Source organism: Temnothorax nylanderi, unplaced genomic scaffold (assembly GCF_030848795.1).
Source record: "Temnothorax nylanderi isolate EJ_2023f unplaced genomic scaffold, tnyl_v1.0 TNYL_tig0145_pilon, whole genome shotgun sequence".
NCBI classification, from domain to species: Eukaryota; Metazoa; Arthropoda; class Insecta; order Hymenoptera; family Formicidae; genus Temnothorax; species Temnothorax nylanderi.
The window spans coordinates 412,250-430,146 of record NW_027249207.1 but is presented as its reverse complement, the minus strand read 5'-3'; the positions used below and the strand labels follow the sequence as shown (position 1 = coordinate 430,146).

At 40.2% G+C, this 17,897-nt stretch overlaps 3 protein-coding genes and 1 long non-coding RNA gene across 15 annotated transcripts; 3 read left to right on the top strand and 1 right to left on the bottom strand.

Annotated features, from left to right (window-relative positions):
- Window positions 1–14: 14 nt before the first annotated feature.
- LOC139777349 (RNA exonuclease 4) lies at window positions 15–1,707 on the top strand. 3 transcript variants are annotated; one of them, XM_071714723.1, is made up of 3 exons: window positions 15–144; window positions 575–791; window positions 873–1,707. In XM_071714723.1, the coding sequence occupies exons 2-3, from the start codon at window positions 576–578 to the stop codon at window positions 1,434–1,436; spliced, it is 780 nt and encodes a 259-aa protein (XP_071570824.1). In that variant the 5' UTR covers window positions 15–144; window position 575; the 3' UTR covers window positions 1,437–1,707. The 3 variants fall into 3 exon arrangements, with proteins under 3 accessions (XP_071570824.1, XP_071570823.1, XP_071570825.1); XM_071714722.1 differs by having other exon boundaries at window positions 21–167; XM_071714724.1 differs by lacking the exon at window positions 15–144 and adding an exon at window positions 174–438.
- On the bottom strand, window positions 1,655–7,492 carry LOC139777350 (uncharacterized). Its single transcript, XR_011719333.1, has 3 exons — window positions 7,363–7,492; window positions 4,131–4,272; window positions 1,655–3,908 (listed from the first exon to the last, which is right to left on the bottom strand). It is a non-coding gene; the product is annotated as an uncharacterized lncRNA (long non-coding RNA).
- LOC139777348 (senecionine N-oxygenase) lies at window positions 3,666–6,861 on the top strand. The gene is made up of 7 exons (XM_071714721.1): window positions 3,666–3,859; window positions 4,120–4,258; window positions 4,549–4,810; window positions 5,069–5,172; window positions 5,256–5,343; window positions 5,441–5,604; window positions 6,008–6,861. The coding sequence occupies exons 1-7, from the start codon at window positions 3,666–3,668 to the stop codon at window positions 6,314–6,316; spliced, it is 1,260 nt and encodes a 419-aa protein (XP_071570822.1). The 3' UTR covers window positions 6,317–6,861.
- On the top strand, window positions 7,401–17,567 carry LOC139777344 (membrane-associated guanylate kinase, WW and PDZ domain-containing protein 1). Of its 10 annotated transcripts, none has more exons than XM_071714708.1 (12): window positions 7,401–7,710; window positions 9,799–9,876; window positions 9,958–10,177; window positions 10,328–10,384; window positions 10,755–11,158; window positions 11,243–11,431; window positions 11,528–12,653; window positions 12,856–12,991; window positions 13,095–13,637; window positions 13,764–13,934; window positions 14,200–14,334; window positions 15,303–17,567. In XM_071714708.1, the coding sequence occupies exons 2-12, from the start codon at window positions 9,828–9,830 to the stop codon at window positions 15,465–15,467; spliced, it is 3,195 nt and encodes a 1,064-aa protein (XP_071570809.1). In that variant the 5' UTR covers window positions 7,401–7,710; window positions 9,799–9,827; the 3' UTR covers window positions 15,468–17,567. The 10 variants fall into 10 exon arrangements, with proteins under 10 accessions (XP_071570809.1, XP_071570802.1, XP_071570810.1 ...); XM_071714701.1 differs by having other exon boundaries at window positions 7,403–7,710; window positions 11,525–12,653; XM_071714707.1 differs by having other exon boundaries at window positions 7,404–7,710; window positions 11,525–12,653; window positions 13,098–13,637.
- The last annotated feature ends 330 nt before the right edge of the window (window positions 17,568–17,897 follow it).

The following is a 17,897-nucleotide window of genomic DNA, read 5'->3' as shown; positions in this document are numbered from 1 at the left end:
GCGACATTTGCGACGCTCAGGCCCTAATTCATTGATATTCGCATCAACCAATAACCAATCGTAGTCGAGTATTTTCTAGAATGCTAAGTTAGGTTATGGTTGCTATGGTTTTCGGAGTTCACGACATACGTTGAAATTTGGAATGTATGCTATATTTATCTCGAAAGGTGGAGTGAATGAAGTTACGATTCTAAAATAAATTAGTAAACGTATTGTTATTATCAATAAATACTGCTAACAATATAATAAAATAATTTTCCGTTTTATCAATGTGTACGTGCAATTTTAATCGACAAAATAATTGTCATACTTTGTAATATCATCCATGCCGTAATAAGAAACGTTAAAATTTCTTAACATTCAAGAATCGAAATGTGTATTGTTAATTGTGCATATATCACTTTATAGACTATTTAAATTTACATGACAGCTATATAGGTATAAAAATATCAGATATATTTCAGTGATAGATTAGGTTGTAAATAGATGGCTATAAACTATCGCTTAATACTTATCAGAGAAAGAAGAAAATGATGAGGAAGAAATATTTTCTTTTTTATTTTTTTTTTTTAAGAATGGACAATGGATCATCTGGTTCAGACAAGAGGAACAAAACGACAAAGCAGCTTACTCCAAGCACCGAACGTAAGGCATCCGGATGCAATTGGAAGACTTACAAAAACTTTTTTCCCAACCCAAAGACAAAAGAAAGCACTGGAGAAAAAAGCGTCTCACAGAACAGATATCCGAAGCTTAAAAAAGTATGCACCACTCCACATCATACGGTAAAGGTATAGATGTATAATACTGTTTTGAATATAAATGTTATTAATAGTGAATTATATTTCTTGATACATATCTGCCAATTGTAGGAGCCACAGGAGGAAAGCGGCAAGCACAATGCCGTCAAGAATAAAGAGAACAAGAACACTTTGACGAAGCAAGTCGCCATGGACTGCGAAATGGTCGGTATCGGCGACGGCACAGAGAGTATGATAGCCCGAGTATCAATTGTAAATAAACACGGCGATTGTCTGTACGACAAATACGTCAAGCCGAGGGAGAAGGTCGTGGATTACAGAACGGCGATCAGCGGCATCCGACCGGAGCACTTGCAGAACGGAGAAAACTTTAACGTCGTGCAGAAGGAGGTGGCGGATATCCTGAAAGGTCGCATTTTAGTGGGCCACGCATTGAAGCACGATCTCAACGTTCTGTATCTGTCGCACCCGCGAAGATATTGGCGGGATACTTCGAGATATAAACCTTTCCGTCAGATATCGAAGGGGAACACTCCCAGCCTGAAGAAGCTCGCGCACGAATTGTTAGGTAGGGAGATACAAGTAGGCGAGCACAGTTCCGTGGAAGACGCAAAAGCGGCGATGCAATTGTACATGTTGTATAAAAATAAGTGGGAATCGGGAAGGAAACATTGACGAGTAGATTTTCATAGATAATACCACCGGACAATCTTCCACTTTTCCAAGTCTTTCACGGAACGTCATGACCATGTAACATAAGGAACAACATCAAGTAAAATAATCTTACAAAACTCAAGAACAGAAGTTGCATAGTGCAACGTTGCCATTTGTATTTGTCTAATAGACTATTACACCATATCTAGCTCTATGTTTAATTAGACAGATATAGTTAATAAGCTGTAATAATATATTTTATTTTAAATAATAAAATCGATATATACATATATTTTACTGTATATAAAGGTAAACCTCTTTCACATCACATAATTTCAATCGATTGCTGTTTCCTCTTCTTGATATTTTCTTTTTATAGATATCGCACACATTAAGTTTTGAGGAAAAAAACTTGAAACTAACTGACGTCGAATGTTGTGCTAATCGTCGAATTCAAGGATAATAAAACGTGTAAAAGAGGTTGAAGGTCTAATCTTAGCGTTCATTTTGGTAAACACGCGGGATACATGACTTATCGGTATCAGCCTTGTATTTCCCCCCTTTCTTTAATGATCGCTTAATACTCCACTCGGTCATTTTGCTCTTTGCTTCAGCTGTGACACATGTATCGCGCACTCCACTGAATTCCGTTTTTGCGCGAGCGCTTTGTGTTTTTCCGTTGGTGAGTAACTAGACTGTACTTTATCAAAACTTTATCTTGAATTTGATTAACACACGCCACAAGAGATCTGTCTTGTCTTATCAAATCTCGTTAAGCGCGTTCTATTTATGCATATGTGGCGCGTTCAACGTGTAAGTTAGTCGTATTTTCAGAAGATTGACTCACATCTTCGAGATTCGACCGATTTGGCCTGAAAAGTTTCAAACGTGATATCTAAATTTAAATGGAGAAAAAGAATGTATGAATGTGATTTTTCTTAATATGTGATAAAAGTGTACGGAAGAAAGAACGAGGGTTCGACTTTCGATCGGACCTGTGTTGCACCTTTCACAAGTTTAGCCGGTTCACCCGTACTGTCGCAACCGATTTCGACAGGAAAAGTTGCATAAACGGATCGCGCGGATGCACGTCCGTTTGCGGATCTTTATTAATTTCTCATTAATTATTAAGAAAATCGCAAAACAGAACTATTGTTCAGTTTAATCCGTTTTACTTGCTTACGAGAGGTGACACGGTTACCAGACACCCTATATAAATGTAATCTTAATTATTTATAGAACGACTCGTCAGCTGTATCAACGTTTCGACCGATTAATAATAATATTACGATAAACGTGATTCAAGATTCAATAGATTAAAAATCGAAGAAAATAAATGAGCTAACGAATCGAGCTACTTATTAGTGTGCTCTCTTTAGTTATGTGTTATAACTTAAATAAAAATAAACAAAGATGTGTCAAACGTTTCGATCTATAAATAAGATCATGAGCAAATCATGAGCAACGGTAATTACAACAGTAAATCGTCATTAAAGTTGTAAAATATAAACGCAAGTTGGAATCTGTTGCATCGCTAATAAACTTCGTCAGAGTAGTAGGTACAGCAATTTTGTTGGATGAACAGGTCAAAACGGTTAACATTTTTATTTATTTTTTCAAATTATACATAACTATATATAATAACAAGTTCGGATTATTAGCCTATTTTATTTCTTTCGAATATTCCACTTAAAATAAATATAAGATAACAGCTTCTCACACATTATTACTTAAATGTAAGCAAATAGATAACTTTTATCATTATTCTTTATCACTATTTATTATTCTCGAGACCAGAGCGATACATATGTCACAGCGGAGTTTATCTAGTCTCAGCTTTAATTTATCTTTCTTTCGGTAAAAATAAAAATGAATATTAATTGAATATATCAGAAACCAAACTGATCAACTCCACTTTTTGCAAATTTTTTACTTTTAATATCAGAGCGCATGATTGATTTATAATTTCATCGATTTTCTCTGCTTTTTATCTTATAGAGTTGATTATTTTCGCTTCTGATAGGCTCAATTATTCCTTTAACTCTTATCAGAGAAAAATTGCTTCTGCATCGGTAGAAGAATGACGAAAGCGAGCGCGATAGGTGCAGGATACCTATTTATTAAATGAATATACCACGATCATGCTTCATTAACTATTGAAATAGGTTGCCGATCTAGCACTTTCGCTGAAAGTGCCAACGAGGATTCCACGTGTTCTGCGAAGCTTAAAAAGCTAACAAGCGCGCAATCATGAAAATCGCCGTGATCGGCGCCGGAGCTGCGGGACTCGCTGCACTCCGGCACTGCGTTTCCGGTACTTACGGCGATCAGGTGGTGTGCTACGAAAAAACAGATCAAATCGGCGGGACCTGGGTCTACCGGGAGGAAACTGGTTCCGATAGATACGGTTTACCGATTCACACTAGCATGTACAAAAGCCTCAGGTACGGCCGCGTATTCCTCTTGCAGGCAATATTCGTTCTCTCGGTAATCCTGCACAGAGAATACGTTAATAATAAAAGTTAATGGTCTAATTTTTATTTTCATATATCAATTTTACTCCTATATGTCGCATCGTTACCCTTGAAATTTTCCATAAGTATTTTCGTAGAACGGTAGAAATAAATACTCGATGAATTTTGTCCGTGTATTATTGCAAATTATTCGATGCCGTTGATGAAAATATACTGCCTAATTATTCTAGAACTAATTTACCGAAAGAGGTAATGGGCTATCCGGATTTTCCGATACCGGAGGGACCCGAGAGCTACCTGTCGCGCACGGAGATATTGGATTTCCTGAATGCGTACTGCGATCACTTTGCGTTACGTCCTTACATTCGGGTGAGTGCATAGAACTGTAACCACGTAAAGTTGTGCATTAAATATCATTACATTTCATCCAAATTGTTAAACATGAATTCACAAGCACTATTAGGTACTATTATTGCTAGTTATAATATTATAATACTATATTAATTATGTTATTAATTTACATTGTAATATGACATAATAATAATAATATTGTCATATTAATTTTATTATAATATTAGTACTGTGATAAATAAATGAACTGATAAATAATAATAACTAGATTCTAATGGTATAAGCTTGTCATGGCGTAAACATTCCAGCTGCTGCATAATGTAGAGCTGGTGAAGCCGGTTGCGGGGGACCGGAAGTGGTCGGTCAAGGTCAGGGACTTGCAGGGGGACGTAGTCGTGATCGAGCCGTTCGACGCGGTCATGGTGTGCAACGGTCATTATTTCGAGCCCAGGACCCCGAGTATACCCGGCCAGGACATCTTCACGGGCAAGCAGATACACAGCCACGATTACAGGATACCCGAGGTCTTCGATGGCAAGAACGTCGTCGTCTTGGGAGCTGGTCCTTCCGGTACATACGACGTTATATCACTCACTTAATTATTTCTTGAACGAGACATTTTCTTATCGCCGATTCGAACGATTTGTGCCAGTTATTAACGTTTCAATTATTAATGTTTTCTTTTCACGGCTTTTAATTCTATTAACGTTTCGTTGCTAAACAAACGTTTGTGGACACCTAGTTTTGAAGGCGCGAACAATCAGAATGAAAAGTTCTCAGGCAAAGTTATTCGCGATTAAAACGCAGCGCCTTTCTGTTCTCCGATAGGTATGGATTTGGCGTTGGAAATATCCAAGAATGCGAATCGCGTGATTCTGAGTCATCACCTGACCGAGACCATTGCCACCGTGTTCCCCGAGAATGTCGTGCAGGTAAAAGCGCAAGCCCCAGAAAGAAAATAGTAAAATCACACGCGGAGGTACTTCTTAGCGGCGGATGACGGTTTTTGTTTTAGAAAGCTGACGTAGTGGAATTGAAGGAACGCGAGGCGGTTTTTGCGGACGAAACGAAGGAGCGGGTCGATGTCGTCTTCTATTGTACAGGTAGATTCTCTCCCTTCTTTATACGGTATAATTGCTATGGGACATTGTCTCAGTCTAACAATTAAAATAACATCCTTTGAATCTCTTTCCTTAAAAGGCTACAAGTACAACTTTCCCTTTCTCGCCGAATCCTGTGGGGTCCGAGTGGACTCCAACATGGTCACGCCCCTTTGGAAGCATCTGGTGTCCATAGAGAACCCTACTCTGGCACTAATTGGTCTTCCGTACTACGTCTGCGCCTTTAGCATGTTCGATTTGCAGGTATAAATCTTTTTCTTGCTAATCATCTCCCTAAAATTTAGAACTCAAAATATTATGATACCTTCGTCTCTCCATTTTGACAAATTCACTTTTAAACAATGTCTCGTACTTTAGGCCGTACGTCGCGCTTTAAGTTTCAAATTGATACTTCGAGAGTACGTCAGACGTACAAAGGCCGCGCGCAATTCACTTTAGACACGCGACATTCCAAGCCCGTGGGGCATCCGGAGCGGATGAGATTGTCTCCGAGCGCGGCTGAAAGGAACGCGGTCGCGCGTGACGGGGGAAAAAATGCTAGAAAGTCACCGTCGCGCATCCGCGGCGTCGACCGGCCGGCCGGCCGGCGCGGCGGCGCGGCATGACATCATCTGATAATGGCAATACGATTACTTGCAATTTCAAGGTACGATTCGTCCTACGACACTGGCACGGCGAGAGGCAGTTTCCCGCGCGAGCGGATATGCTGCGCTCCGAGGCGGAGGAGGTGGCGAAACGCGCTGAGAGAGGTCTGCAGAAGAGACACTTTCACATGATGGGCCCCGAGCAAGGTCACTATTACGACGACCTGGCGAACGTCGCGGGGGTCACGCCGCTGCTGCCCGTGCTGACGAAACTCCACAACAACAGCAGCATGCGCTTCCTGGACGACCTAGTGCACTACCGACAGGACCGCTACAGGATCCTCGACGACTACAATTTTGTAGAGCTTTAACGCTGGAACGGTTATTCGCGAGGATTATATATTTTTCAATCGTGATTTTTGTATTTTATTCAATCTGGGGATATTTATGTATTCGAACACGCGATAGAGAGAAACGTTTATGCCTATTCTTGCTTGTAAATCAATTCTTGCTTTCCTTCGAGTAAATTAACGCGAATTTTTCTGCCATTTCGAACACGAGTAATTATCTTTTTACGTTGATTAGAGTTACTTTCGTGTAGATATTATACTTTTTAATGCGATATAATTGTTTAGAAGTCTAGAGCTATGATTTTGTTATAATTTTTTGAGACTCTTTTAATTTTTTAAATTGTACTAGCGAAGATACTTAATTTGAATAACATAATTAAAAAATATTTAGTATTTGTTTAATGGCCTATGCAAGTTGCAACTTTAAAGTAATAATTTACCCAGCTGCCAGCAATCCTATTCTGTTGCATTAATTCTTAACGATATTGTCGTTGTGCATAATATATGATAAGAAAGCTGTACAACAACAATAAAACGATATCGACTTGTTATTATAAGTTACAAAAGAGGTCTACCGGATTAACGGAGGATGTCGAATGCCTGCTTCTTTCGAACCAGGTCATATTCGCGGACGTTGTGCACGTAAATGTGCCGTTTCGATTACGGGAATTTTGAAAAGTTTCCGCAGAAACTAATATAACCGAGTTTATTTCCCCCCTTTGTTTCGAACATTTACAACTTTAGCATCTCAACATTGTTTGTACTCCCCCTCTTAGAATCAGATCTCTCCTTCCTGTCAGGGAAGAACCCCCAAGAAGACGAAGCCTCTTCCCAGGTAGAACAGAAAGTCACAATGAAGTCAAAATGATGGAAAAATGGTGGTAAATGACCTAAAAATCGTCTTTTTGTCGTTGCATCGACATTATTTTGACTTCATTGCGATTTTCTGTTCTACCTGAGTTTCGAAGTTCCCGCAATCGTGCGATCACGTGACTCGCGGCGCGCGCACGACGCAGGCGCAAGATGTGCCTGCGGCGGCGGTGGTGGCGGCGGCAACGGCAACGTACCACTCAACGCTCAACGTACGGCGGTCGGTTAAATGTCTCGTACACACGTACGAAACGGCGAGTGGCGGTGCGCCGTGTGATGTAGTCCCGGGTCGTCGTGTATAGAGTATATGTGTACGTTAACGTTCTCCCTCTCTCCGTCTCCTCCCTGTCTCCTGTCTCGCCTCACACGAGTCACACGACGTGCGAGCGCGCTATCGTCCGTACACGACGCGGTGCGATGATCGTTTCCGCGATCCGCGAGTGATTCAGTGCCGACGATAACGGATTATCACTTGGCCGCACCACCGCCTGGAACCATGACGGTTACGCGTGCTGCTGAACGCGTCATCGTGCAGGAAACGCAGCGTGAGTAATCCCCCCGAGTGTGTTGTTGTCGCCGTTGACGCTCTCGCCTTTATCGCTGCTATTGGAAGAAAACGGAAGAAAAACGTTCGCCGGACATACACACGCCCGCAAACATATGTGTATATATATATACACATGTATATACTTTTTCCTCTCAGTTTCTTTTGCTCATCTGCCTCACGCTCCACCTCCCTCTTTCTCTCTCTCTCTCTCTCTCTCTCCCCGCGATAAATAACGAGCCGTCTCTCTTTCTCTCTCGATATTTTTCCGCTTGGCTCGTCGCCTCGAGCTCGAGAACGCACGCTTCACTTCGTGGCTAAGCTAACGTGCGCGATCGAGCAGATCTCGAATGCAGGTCGGGAGTCGGGAGGTAGAACCCCGCGATATCGCGTGCCATTGTTGCACCGCGCGGGTGCATGTGGCCTGGCCTGGCCACGTCGATGCGGGAGTACCGTGCGGGAGAGAAAGAGCGACGGCGAGAGCGAGAGGAGAAAACGACGAGGGAGTCGCCACCCCCTCCTCCCGCCCCCCCCCCCGGGGGCGCAGCAATATTTACGTTACGTAGCGGGTGAGCGTGGTGTCGCGCGAAAAGTACGCTCTTTTCTCTCCTTTTTTCCTCCCCCCTTTCGCCCTCCCGCTTCTAACTTCGCTGACTTCTCCTCGTACGCGGGAGAAACGAGCAGCTAGTGTCGGAGTACGCACACTACGATCGTCATTGCCCTCCCCCTTTTCCCTCGTCTCACTTCGAGGCGTAGAAAGTGCAGGAGAGCGCCTCTCTAAACGAATGGACCTAATGATCGCCGCGTCATACGCGAGCGGCACATTCGCGCTCGCGCTCCTCGCCTCGCCTCGCTTCGCCTCACCTCGCCGCGCCGCGCACGGGTGAATGCATTCGTAAGAATGCATTCACGTTCGTGCGGTCCCCCCGCCCGCCCGCTCATTCCCCGCGTGCGTGTTTCTCTTTTTCTCTTCCCCCCCCCCCCTCTCTCTCTCTCTCCTTCTGGCCCTTCCCTCCCGCCCGCGCCCGTGGCGTTCCTTGCCTCGCTTTATGTAATTGCGTCCCGCGGACACCTGTCCGTCGGAAACACGCGTGCGGCGCGGCGCAGCGCGGCGTGAAGTTTGCCCCGAGACCACGCGAGCACGTGAGTCCGCTCGAATTTGCGCGGATCGGAGATATACGGTTTCGTCTCTCGGCCGCGCCTTCCGCCTCCTTTTCTTCTTCTTCCTTTTTTTTTTCTCTTGCCTCCCTTCCGCTCCGGAACCTGGGGACTACTACACGTCGATCTCGTTTTCAGTGCGGCTCAATGAGACATACGCTTTATCGAAGGTGCGATTGCAGAAACGATTATGGGGGACACCGTAACGGTTTTATAGAGATTTAAAGACTGGATTAAGACCGTTCTACTTTCCCCACTTTCCTCCACGCGCTCGTGCGCGCCGACGTGTTTTTTTTTTTTTTTTTCCGAAATGCTATCGGAAGATCGGGAACCGGCGAGCCACCCCGGCGCGGCGTCGTCGAGGTGGAAGAGAGAACCACCGTCCGTGACGCGTGCAACGTGATACGTGACGCGTCTCTAGGGACGAGTCTCTTCTTAATTACCCGACGGTCCGGACGCTCATTCTGTGCGTATTTCGTTTGCATGCGATAGAACGTAGCAAATGTGCGTGTATGTGTGTGTATGTGTGTATTCGATCGACGCTCTCCTTCCTCGAAATAGCGATCTCGATATCCCGGCAAATTGCTTTAATTACGAGGTTGAAAAACGTGTTTGATATACTAACGCACGAGTTTTTCTCTTTTTTCTTGCACTTAAATTTCTGAGGAAAATTCCACGAGGGAATTATTAATTTAGCTTCCCGTTACATGTATTAAACTTTATTTATAATTCTGTTTAGTTTAAGTTTTACAGTTTTACACTTAATTTATGGTTGTCTATAATTTTATACCTTATTTTTAGTTATATAGTTTAAGCTATAATTTACAAGCTATATCTAGCTACGTTTATATTAAGTTGTATTTATAAATTACACCCACACACACAATTTGTGGTATTTAACATTTCGTGACAGTTGCATTCTTCTTGACAGGATTTTGAGACGAACGCAAGGCTTTTAAGATGGCTGCGAAAACGGACGACGCGGCGTCCATCGACAATCCCAACGACGGTAATTGTTTGTTGCTCTCGGATATACTGACGTAATGTAACAGCGAAAGTTTCTTAACGCGCGTATCCCGTCTGCTTGAAGGAGAGAGTCTAGACAAGGAGATATTGACAATCGGTGGAAACGATGGGAGAAGGATTCCGCCAACGTATCTGTACAATACGGGATCGGAGCAGAGTACAGGGACCTCGGACCAGGAACGAACCGCTCGGAACCGCACTCCAGCCACGGAGGATCAGTTAGGTCCGTTACCACCTAACTGGGAGAAGGCGTACACGGACACAGGAGAAGTTTATTTCATAGAGTATGTATGCGACACACCTATGCAATTAAAGAATAAATTCCTGACAATTTTTTCAAATTCTTGAAATCAGTGAGTGATAGAGCCGGCTATCTTGCATTGATCGCAATATATATTGTTATAACAATTTTATTAATAATAACCTTATTGAAGCGCAAATGATACATACATGGAAGCAAAAGTATATAGTAGAGAGATGCACTTTAAAAGGTGAGACAGCAATAACGTTACTTACAAGCCTAGATCTTTGATGAAAATTAAAATAATAAGATAATAATAATAATGATGATTTATATGCACGAATATGTGACTGACACTAAAATTATGTAAAGACGTTCATACATATTGATATATGAACATAGAGATGTAAAGAATAAGTAGTAATAATGTCAAATTAGCAATTAAAGAGAATATTAACAAGTAGACAGCGAAAATAACTTACGAGAATACAATGCGTGAGAATGTGAGAAATCTAGTAACATTCGGTATATAAAATAGTACGTGTACAAATATAATACTTGTTCTTAATTAATCTTATTTCTTGACACGTAAAAAGTGATATTAGTAAATCATGTTGTAGCCACAATACCGGCACATCTCACTGGCTGGACCCGCGTCTGTCGAAATTTCAAAAGAGATCGCTGGAGGAATGCCTCGACGATGAATTACCCTACGGTTGGGAGAAAATTGACGACACCCTGTACGGCACGTATTTCATCGATCACGTGAATCGTAGAACTCAATACGAAAATCCGGTGTTGCAAGCGAAAAGAGCGCAGCAGAACTTGCTCGAGAGGAAGAGTCCCAACTTTACTAGAAATCCCGACAAGCTGAAGGGTCACAGGATACGGACTACCTTATTAAAGAGTTCGCGGGGCCTGGGATTCACCATTGTCGGCGGGGACGATGCCGTGGAAGAATTCCTCCAAATCAAAAGCGTCGTGCCAAATGGTCCAGCGTGGCTGGATGGGAAGCTACAAACCGGTAATTTCCAGATACCGCTAATTCTCAAGCGTGTGACTCACTTCCGCTTCCGCATCTGTTCGCATAATTGTAACTTCTTTTCAGGGGACGTGTTAGTATACGTTAATGACACCTGTGTGCTTGGATTCACGCATAATGAAATGGTGAATGTATTCAAGTCAATTGGTAGCGGCGATACGGTAACCTTGGAAGTGTGTCGAGGTTACACGTTGCCTTTCGATCCCAATGATCCTAATACAGAAGTTGTGACCACGATCGCCGTCAACGCGCCAGGTAAAGCAAGTGTTGGGGATAGTTAATACGTATTGATATTTTTATATCGGAAGATTAGAATTATATAGACTTATTCTCGAATCTTTTCGACAGAAGATCCTGCGATGTACATGGATTTAAACTCGTCTCTTCAAGACAACGGACGTTTCAATTTTTTGGACTCCACATTCTTGCCGGTGCACAGTCTCCAGAATGGTGAGAATCTCGCCACGACGTCTGTCAATTCGATGCCCGATCTCTGTATTTCGGACAAAATCAACACGATAAAGAGACCGAGCAGCACGGATATTCTGCTGTCGGAAAGTAGCGATTTGAACGATTGTAAGGACTCATCGGTGTCTTCCAAGCCAGAGTTTCTCAGCATTGCCATCGTAAAAGGAGCCATGGGGTTTGGGTTTACGATAGCGGACTCTGCACACGGCCAGAAGGTCAAAAAGATTTTGGATCGTCAGCGTTGTAAAAACTTAATGGAGGGCGATATTCTGGTCAACATAAACGACATCAACGTCAGGAACATGTGCCACTCAGAGGTGGTGCAAGTATTGAAGGACTGCCCGCGTAACGAGGAAGCGTTGATACACGTTCAGCGAACGACGACAAAGTCGAAGGAGAAGAAGGAGAAGACTGCGCAGGATTTTTTCAGAAGCAAAACGCCCACCGCGGATATCTACAGCACCCAGTCGAAGACGGTAATACCTAGCAGACCGAAAACACCATTGATCGACACCAGAAATCGTTCCAAATCGCCGACTAGCGCGAGCAGATCGAACTGGAGCGAGGTGCAGGGCGAAAATGAATTGAATCCGCTAGATAACCATTATAAGTACGCCGACTATTCGCATGGGATGTACTACTCGGATCCGTATAAAGCTAACATCACAGCCAATCTGTCGGAGAATTTTGCGGTGATGAATCTCGACGACGATTCCATTAGGAACGTTCCTAAGCGTGACTGGGTGGCAAACGACAAGTTGAATATCAGTAACGACATGTATTCCATCGACATCTCTCATCATAATAATATGCTCAAGCAGAATGGATATTTGCACTCCGATTACTACAAGGATGTCTATCCAGTTCAATCGCATTCCCAGTACAATGACGACTACAATATGTATTCCATTGGGCAGGAGCAGAATGTTGATACCGGCGAAATCTGGGATAAGCGGAAAGAGACCACCAGTTTCGAGCACGAACAGCCACATTCCAGTTCCATATCTCGGTACGTATATCGTCGATCTATCAAAAGTTAAGATTTGAAAGAATTTATTTAAATCGTAATTGTTTTTATCTTTCAAAGATCCCAAATTAATACTTGTAACTATTACATAAAATGTGTGCTTAAAAATTATTAAACATGTTTATGTACACAGAAATTTGAAGAAATACTGACGAAATCATTTCATTTGTGGTATTAATTTAAGATATCCTCAATACACGAACGAATTGGTCTGTCCAATGGTGCCCGACATAGAATGGATAGAAACTTTAGTGACTTTAGTCAGGCAAGACACTGGATTTGGATTTAGGATAGTTGGTGGTACGGAAGAAGGATCTCAGGTTGGTGTTGATGATCTGTATTAACGATGTTACTTTCATATGTTACAAAAAGTGTAGTCATCACAGCTAATAAAAATGGAAATGTTAAAAATATTACGGTTAGCAGGTTTCGGTCGGTCATATTGTTCCTGGTGGAGCGGCCGATCTTGACAATAGACTCAGTACCGGCGATCTGATCATGTCTGTCGACGGAGAGAGCGTCATGAACTCTTCTCATCATCATGTAGTGCAACTAATGATAGCGGCAGCACAAAACGGCCGAGTAACTCTGGGAATACGACGTCGGATCAACACGCAGGAGCATCTTCAAGAGAACCTTCAGTCGTCTTACGGCCGACAAATGAATCTTCAATATCCGTATGACGTTAGTGTCACTCGAATGGAAAACGAGGGATTCGGTTTCGTAATAATCTCGTCTGTCAACAAAGCCGGCTCCACGATCGGCAGAATAATCGAAGGCTCGCCCGCTGAAAGATGCGGAAGATTAAACGTCGGAGACCACATTCTCGCTGTCAATCATATAGATATCACAAACGTTTGCCACAAGGATATCGTCAATTTAATTAAAGATTCTGGTTATTCTGTCACATTGACGATTGGATATCCGTTGGACGATTGCTGTAGCAATACATCTCTTTCTCAAAAGGTATAGGCTTGCTTCGACAAATTTTTTAACTTAGCAGTATATTGCGAAGAATTTCTTTTTTTATTTTATTCTTTATACGTCCATATTGATTATGGAGCGATTAAAGTGTTGAATTTTTCTGTTTAGGACGAGCCTACAGGAGATGGAGATGGGGGCCAGTACCATGCTGTAGAGTTAACTCGGGGTACCCGAGGTTTTGGCTTCAGCATACGTGGTGGCCGTGAATTTCAAAACATGCCGTTATTTGTCTTGCAAATCGCGGAGAACGGCCCGGCATCTATCGATAATCGGCTTAGAGTGAGTAAAATTTTGATGTACTTATTTCCGTTTGAACAATATTGATTGACTCGTTTGTTACAAACTATAAATTCAGTACGAAGTTGATACAAGCTCCAAGTACCACCTAGATGAAAATCCATGTCTTAGGCTTGTATTGGCCTATTAAATTTAATGTTTAATTAATTTAAATAAATTTAAATCGAATATATATATATTGCTAGAAATATATGCGTTTTAAACTATGAATACACAATGTTACATGCAAGTATTATGTTATTTCTAGATTGGTGATCAGATAATCGAAATAAACGGTATTAATACCAAAAATATGACGCATACAGAAGCGATTGAGATTATACGTAACGGTGGACCATCTGTTCGTCTGTTAGTGCGACGCGGCTGCCAGATGCCTTCAGTGGTAGGTGCTCCTCCACATCTCTACGATATGAACATATAGACAATTAACTTTTTGATAATAACATATTAATCTTAACTTCATGACATTTTCTCCTACTTTTGACGATACTAATGCTAACATTAGCACTGTATAGAATCTCTTTGACGATCTGGAAAACAAAGCTTTTCAGGGTATATAACATTAGGTATTATGCTAAATGAAGAAGATGAAAGACAATACAAGAAAAAAAGAATCTCAAATAGACGATTACGTAATTCGCTATTACAATAGGAACGGTAATACAGACATGATCAAAAAAAAAATTGTTGTATCGCACAATTCTTTGCAAAGTCTTAGGTGAATTTAAAGTATGACAGGGACAAAAAATATGCATTATTTATAACAATTATACACGTATAATTGATTTTTGCAACTACATCGCGTGATACTTCCTTTTTACGATGTTTCGATAACGTTTATATAATATGAATGATTTAAACTATGTTCACTTGCAAATTTGTCATTATGATAAACATTTGTACTTGCCTTTAAAAGTAGCGCTGAGCTATAAATTCGATAACACCAATTGTGATCAATTTACGATAATGAACGATGAACAGTGATGACAAAAAGTTTCTATCGTAATTAAATATGCTTGTAGGGGTATTAAAAATATTCTCTAAGTAGAGAACGGATATTCGAGAGGGAACACACAGATGACTTTTTTTCTTGCAGCTATCATTGCGCAGCTTGCGAAGGTTTTAATATAAGGACAATTGTACTTGCTCATCCTAACAAAATTAGGCTGGTGCTAACCTAGTTTCTCTTAATTGATCTAATCGCAGAGTAAACGTAATTCATCCTAACACGTGTGATAGCTTTGAAAGTATATGTGCCTTTTTGCGCGTGTTCCGTATTTTAATGAGATTATTAAGTAAATACCGCAGCCTTCGAAAGTGATTGTAAACCTTCATTGAAATTCATTATAGAGTAATCTCACAATCGACCAAATAAGTATTCGACCGAACCACGAGGGCACCCCGTGCAGGCATTTATCGAAATTACCCGAGAGGGGTGTGCCCCGCAAAAAACGTCAAAAAGTTCGATTTTCCATTTCATTGAACTGCTGCTCATCCAAAAACAGATATTTGTAGCGAGCGCTTTCGGCGTTTTCATGCTTCTCGGACGATACGAGATAAGCTAATATTTCGTAAGATCGAGAATTTTATATTTTTACGGAAAGAGCGATTTTCACGGCATTTATGAAATACGTTTAAGCATAGACTTCTCGTTTCTTCTTTTTTTTTTCTTTTTAAGAGAAGCAAACTGTTTAATTTATACAAATGCGAATAGTAAATCACCAATGACTTACGTTGTGTGAAAGTACATATATAGAAAATAGCGCAATAATGCGTCGAATCGTAAAAGTGTAAAATTGCGGACACTATCTATTTGCTGACGCAAGCAGCATTGATACACATAAAGAATCTCAGAATTCGATATCTTATATCATGTAGAAATGACAAACAGCTGTATGCCCATACGCTGTAAGGTGATACTGTAGACTGGCGTTTATAATAATATAAATTTATTATTCGTCTGCTCTTCTCAATAATGTTTCAAAGTGTAGACTTTTAAAATTTAGGCTCCTATCATATACATATATATAGACACCACTTTGTAAATCTTTTTTTTAGATAGTGACATAATTGTGGCCTTGACGATAAAGTGTTACGCCTTTTGAAAGCACATAAAGAGATCTCGCGTGAGAGAGGTAGTAATTGTTTAATTGTTCTCGTAACGCGCGACTCTACCGTTTTCGGATTATGATAAAAATTTAAACTCATTCATCATCGATGTCTTGTCTCCCCTTTTTTTCCTAAGTATTTATTACCAGTTATATGAAATGTATATGTATGTCAGTAATTATGTATAAAATTAAGGACTCATGCAACCAAAGAAGTGAATGCACTTATCAGCCATTTTGTTTTGAGATTGAGTGGTGGAAGATCGATATGATAGAATTTATTATTGTAATAATTAAACAATCTCTTTTTCGGGCGATAATTATTCTCGCGCCCGTGATTAATCCACGTTGTTTCTATCGATGAATCATGCACGACAAAATTATGATGGAGAACGAATTTGACAGAAGTTTTTCTTCATTCTTCCTGTCTTTTTTCGATGTTTATGAAAGTTACATGTTTGAAAGAGTAACGTATATATTTTTTTACTTGTAAAATAGTGAGAGATGGCAGATGTTGTTCGGCAAGATGTATTAATGAGACAAATGATGAAAAAAAAAAAGAAAAGATAAGCTAGATTGTATTTTTAGATCTCAGGATTGATGTGTAAGGAAAAAAAGAATGTAATACATATATACATATATATATGTGTGTATTGTATATATATATGTATATTGTATATGTATATACATGTTATATATTTTATATATATAAAATATATATAATATACGTTGTATATATAAAATATATAAATATATATATATGTTTTACACTTATTACATGTGTATGTTTAACGAACAATTCGTATAAGCGATAAGCAGCAGCAAACGCATTTAATCGGATCACACAGTATCCATTTTATAATATCATCGCGTTTATTTTTTATAATTATATATAAAGAATTTGTATATTGTATAGGATATTGCGTAAGTTTAGTGTAAATGTATATACTTGTTTTTCGAAGACTAAAGGAATAATGTTGATAATTTATAAGGCTATCGTAAGAAGCAATAACGCGTCAATCGTTGTCTTATCGAGATTCACACGCGAGTCTTTACTACTCGTTCTGCCTTTTCTCTTGCCAAAGCTCCAGTTATATCGCATTTCTTTTTAACGTGATCATGTCTCGTTGCGACGAATGACTTAGAGTCTAGTTGGAAAAAGAAATATCGGAACGTTTCATCGTTGCCCGCGCGTTACACATCTCGAGTAGTAAAGACAGCGCCGATCATTAAATTTTTAATCGCACGCACGGAAAGTATTTTATACATATTCGATTGATACACCAATTTAATTGAATATCAAACGATTATTTTGTACGAGCTTCGTATATTTATTGTAATTCAGATATAAACCGAATTCTGTATATGTCCGTTATATCTTAAATAATCGTCGTTGAATAATCCGAGGTAAAAGAAAACCGATATTGTTGCTAAGAATATAATATACTACCGATATATATTGTTGTTGAAATATACTGAAATAATAAATACTGCATTGAAAAAACTGCGAAGGAATGTGATTTATAATCTTTTGGAGATCGTCTTATATTTCCTCTCTTTTTCTCTTCCTCGGAATTAAATTGAGAATTAAATATTTGTCGTTAAAAAAGTTTGCAACAAAGCATCAATGTGCAATACAATACTGATATAACTGCAGAATATTTTTGTGAGACATTGTTAATTACATGTGGGTAATTCTACGAATATCACAATCGAGGATTAAGTTATCATTAATCAGTTATTTTTTTATCGATATATAGATATAAAATAATAGCTAATTATAAGTACTGGTAATTAATCAACGACGTGCACATAAAGTTGTGAAGAAATTTATATT

Excerpts from the sequence above, each read along its gene's own strand:
- LOC139777349 (XM_071714723.1), top strand. The coding sequence starts at position 576 with ATGGACAATGGATCATCTGGTTCAGACAAGAGGAACAAAACGACAAAG. Across the intron at positions 792-872 it reads CTCCACATCATACGGTAAAG|GAGCCACAGGAGGAAAGCGG; the intron begins GTATAGATGTAT and ends TGCCAATTGTAG.
- LOC139777348 (XM_071714721.1), top strand. The coding sequence starts at position 3,666 with ATGAAAATCGCCGTGATCGGCGCCGGAGCTGCGGGACTCGCTGCACTC. Across the intron at positions 3,860-4,119 it reads AGCATGTACAAAAGCCTCAG|AACTAATTTACCGAAAGAGG; the intron begins GTACGGCCGCGT and ends TAATTATTCTAG. Across the intron at positions 4,811-5,068 it reads CTTGGGAGCTGGTCCTTCCG|GTATGGATTTGGCGTTGGAA; the intron begins GTACATACGACG and ends GTTCTCCGATAG.
- LOC139777344 (XM_071714701.1), top strand. The coding sequence starts at position 9,828 with ATGGCTGCGAAAACGGACGACGCGGCGTCCATCGACAATCCCAACGAC. Across the intron at positions 13,638-13,763 it reads ATACATCTCTTTCTCAAAAG|GACGAGCCTACAGGAGATGG; the intron begins GTATAGGCTTGC and ends TTTTCTGTTTAG. Across the intron at positions 14,335-15,302 it reads GCTGCCAGATGCCTTCAGTG|AGTAATCTCACAATCGACCA; the intron begins GTAGGTGCTCCT and ends AATTCATTATAG.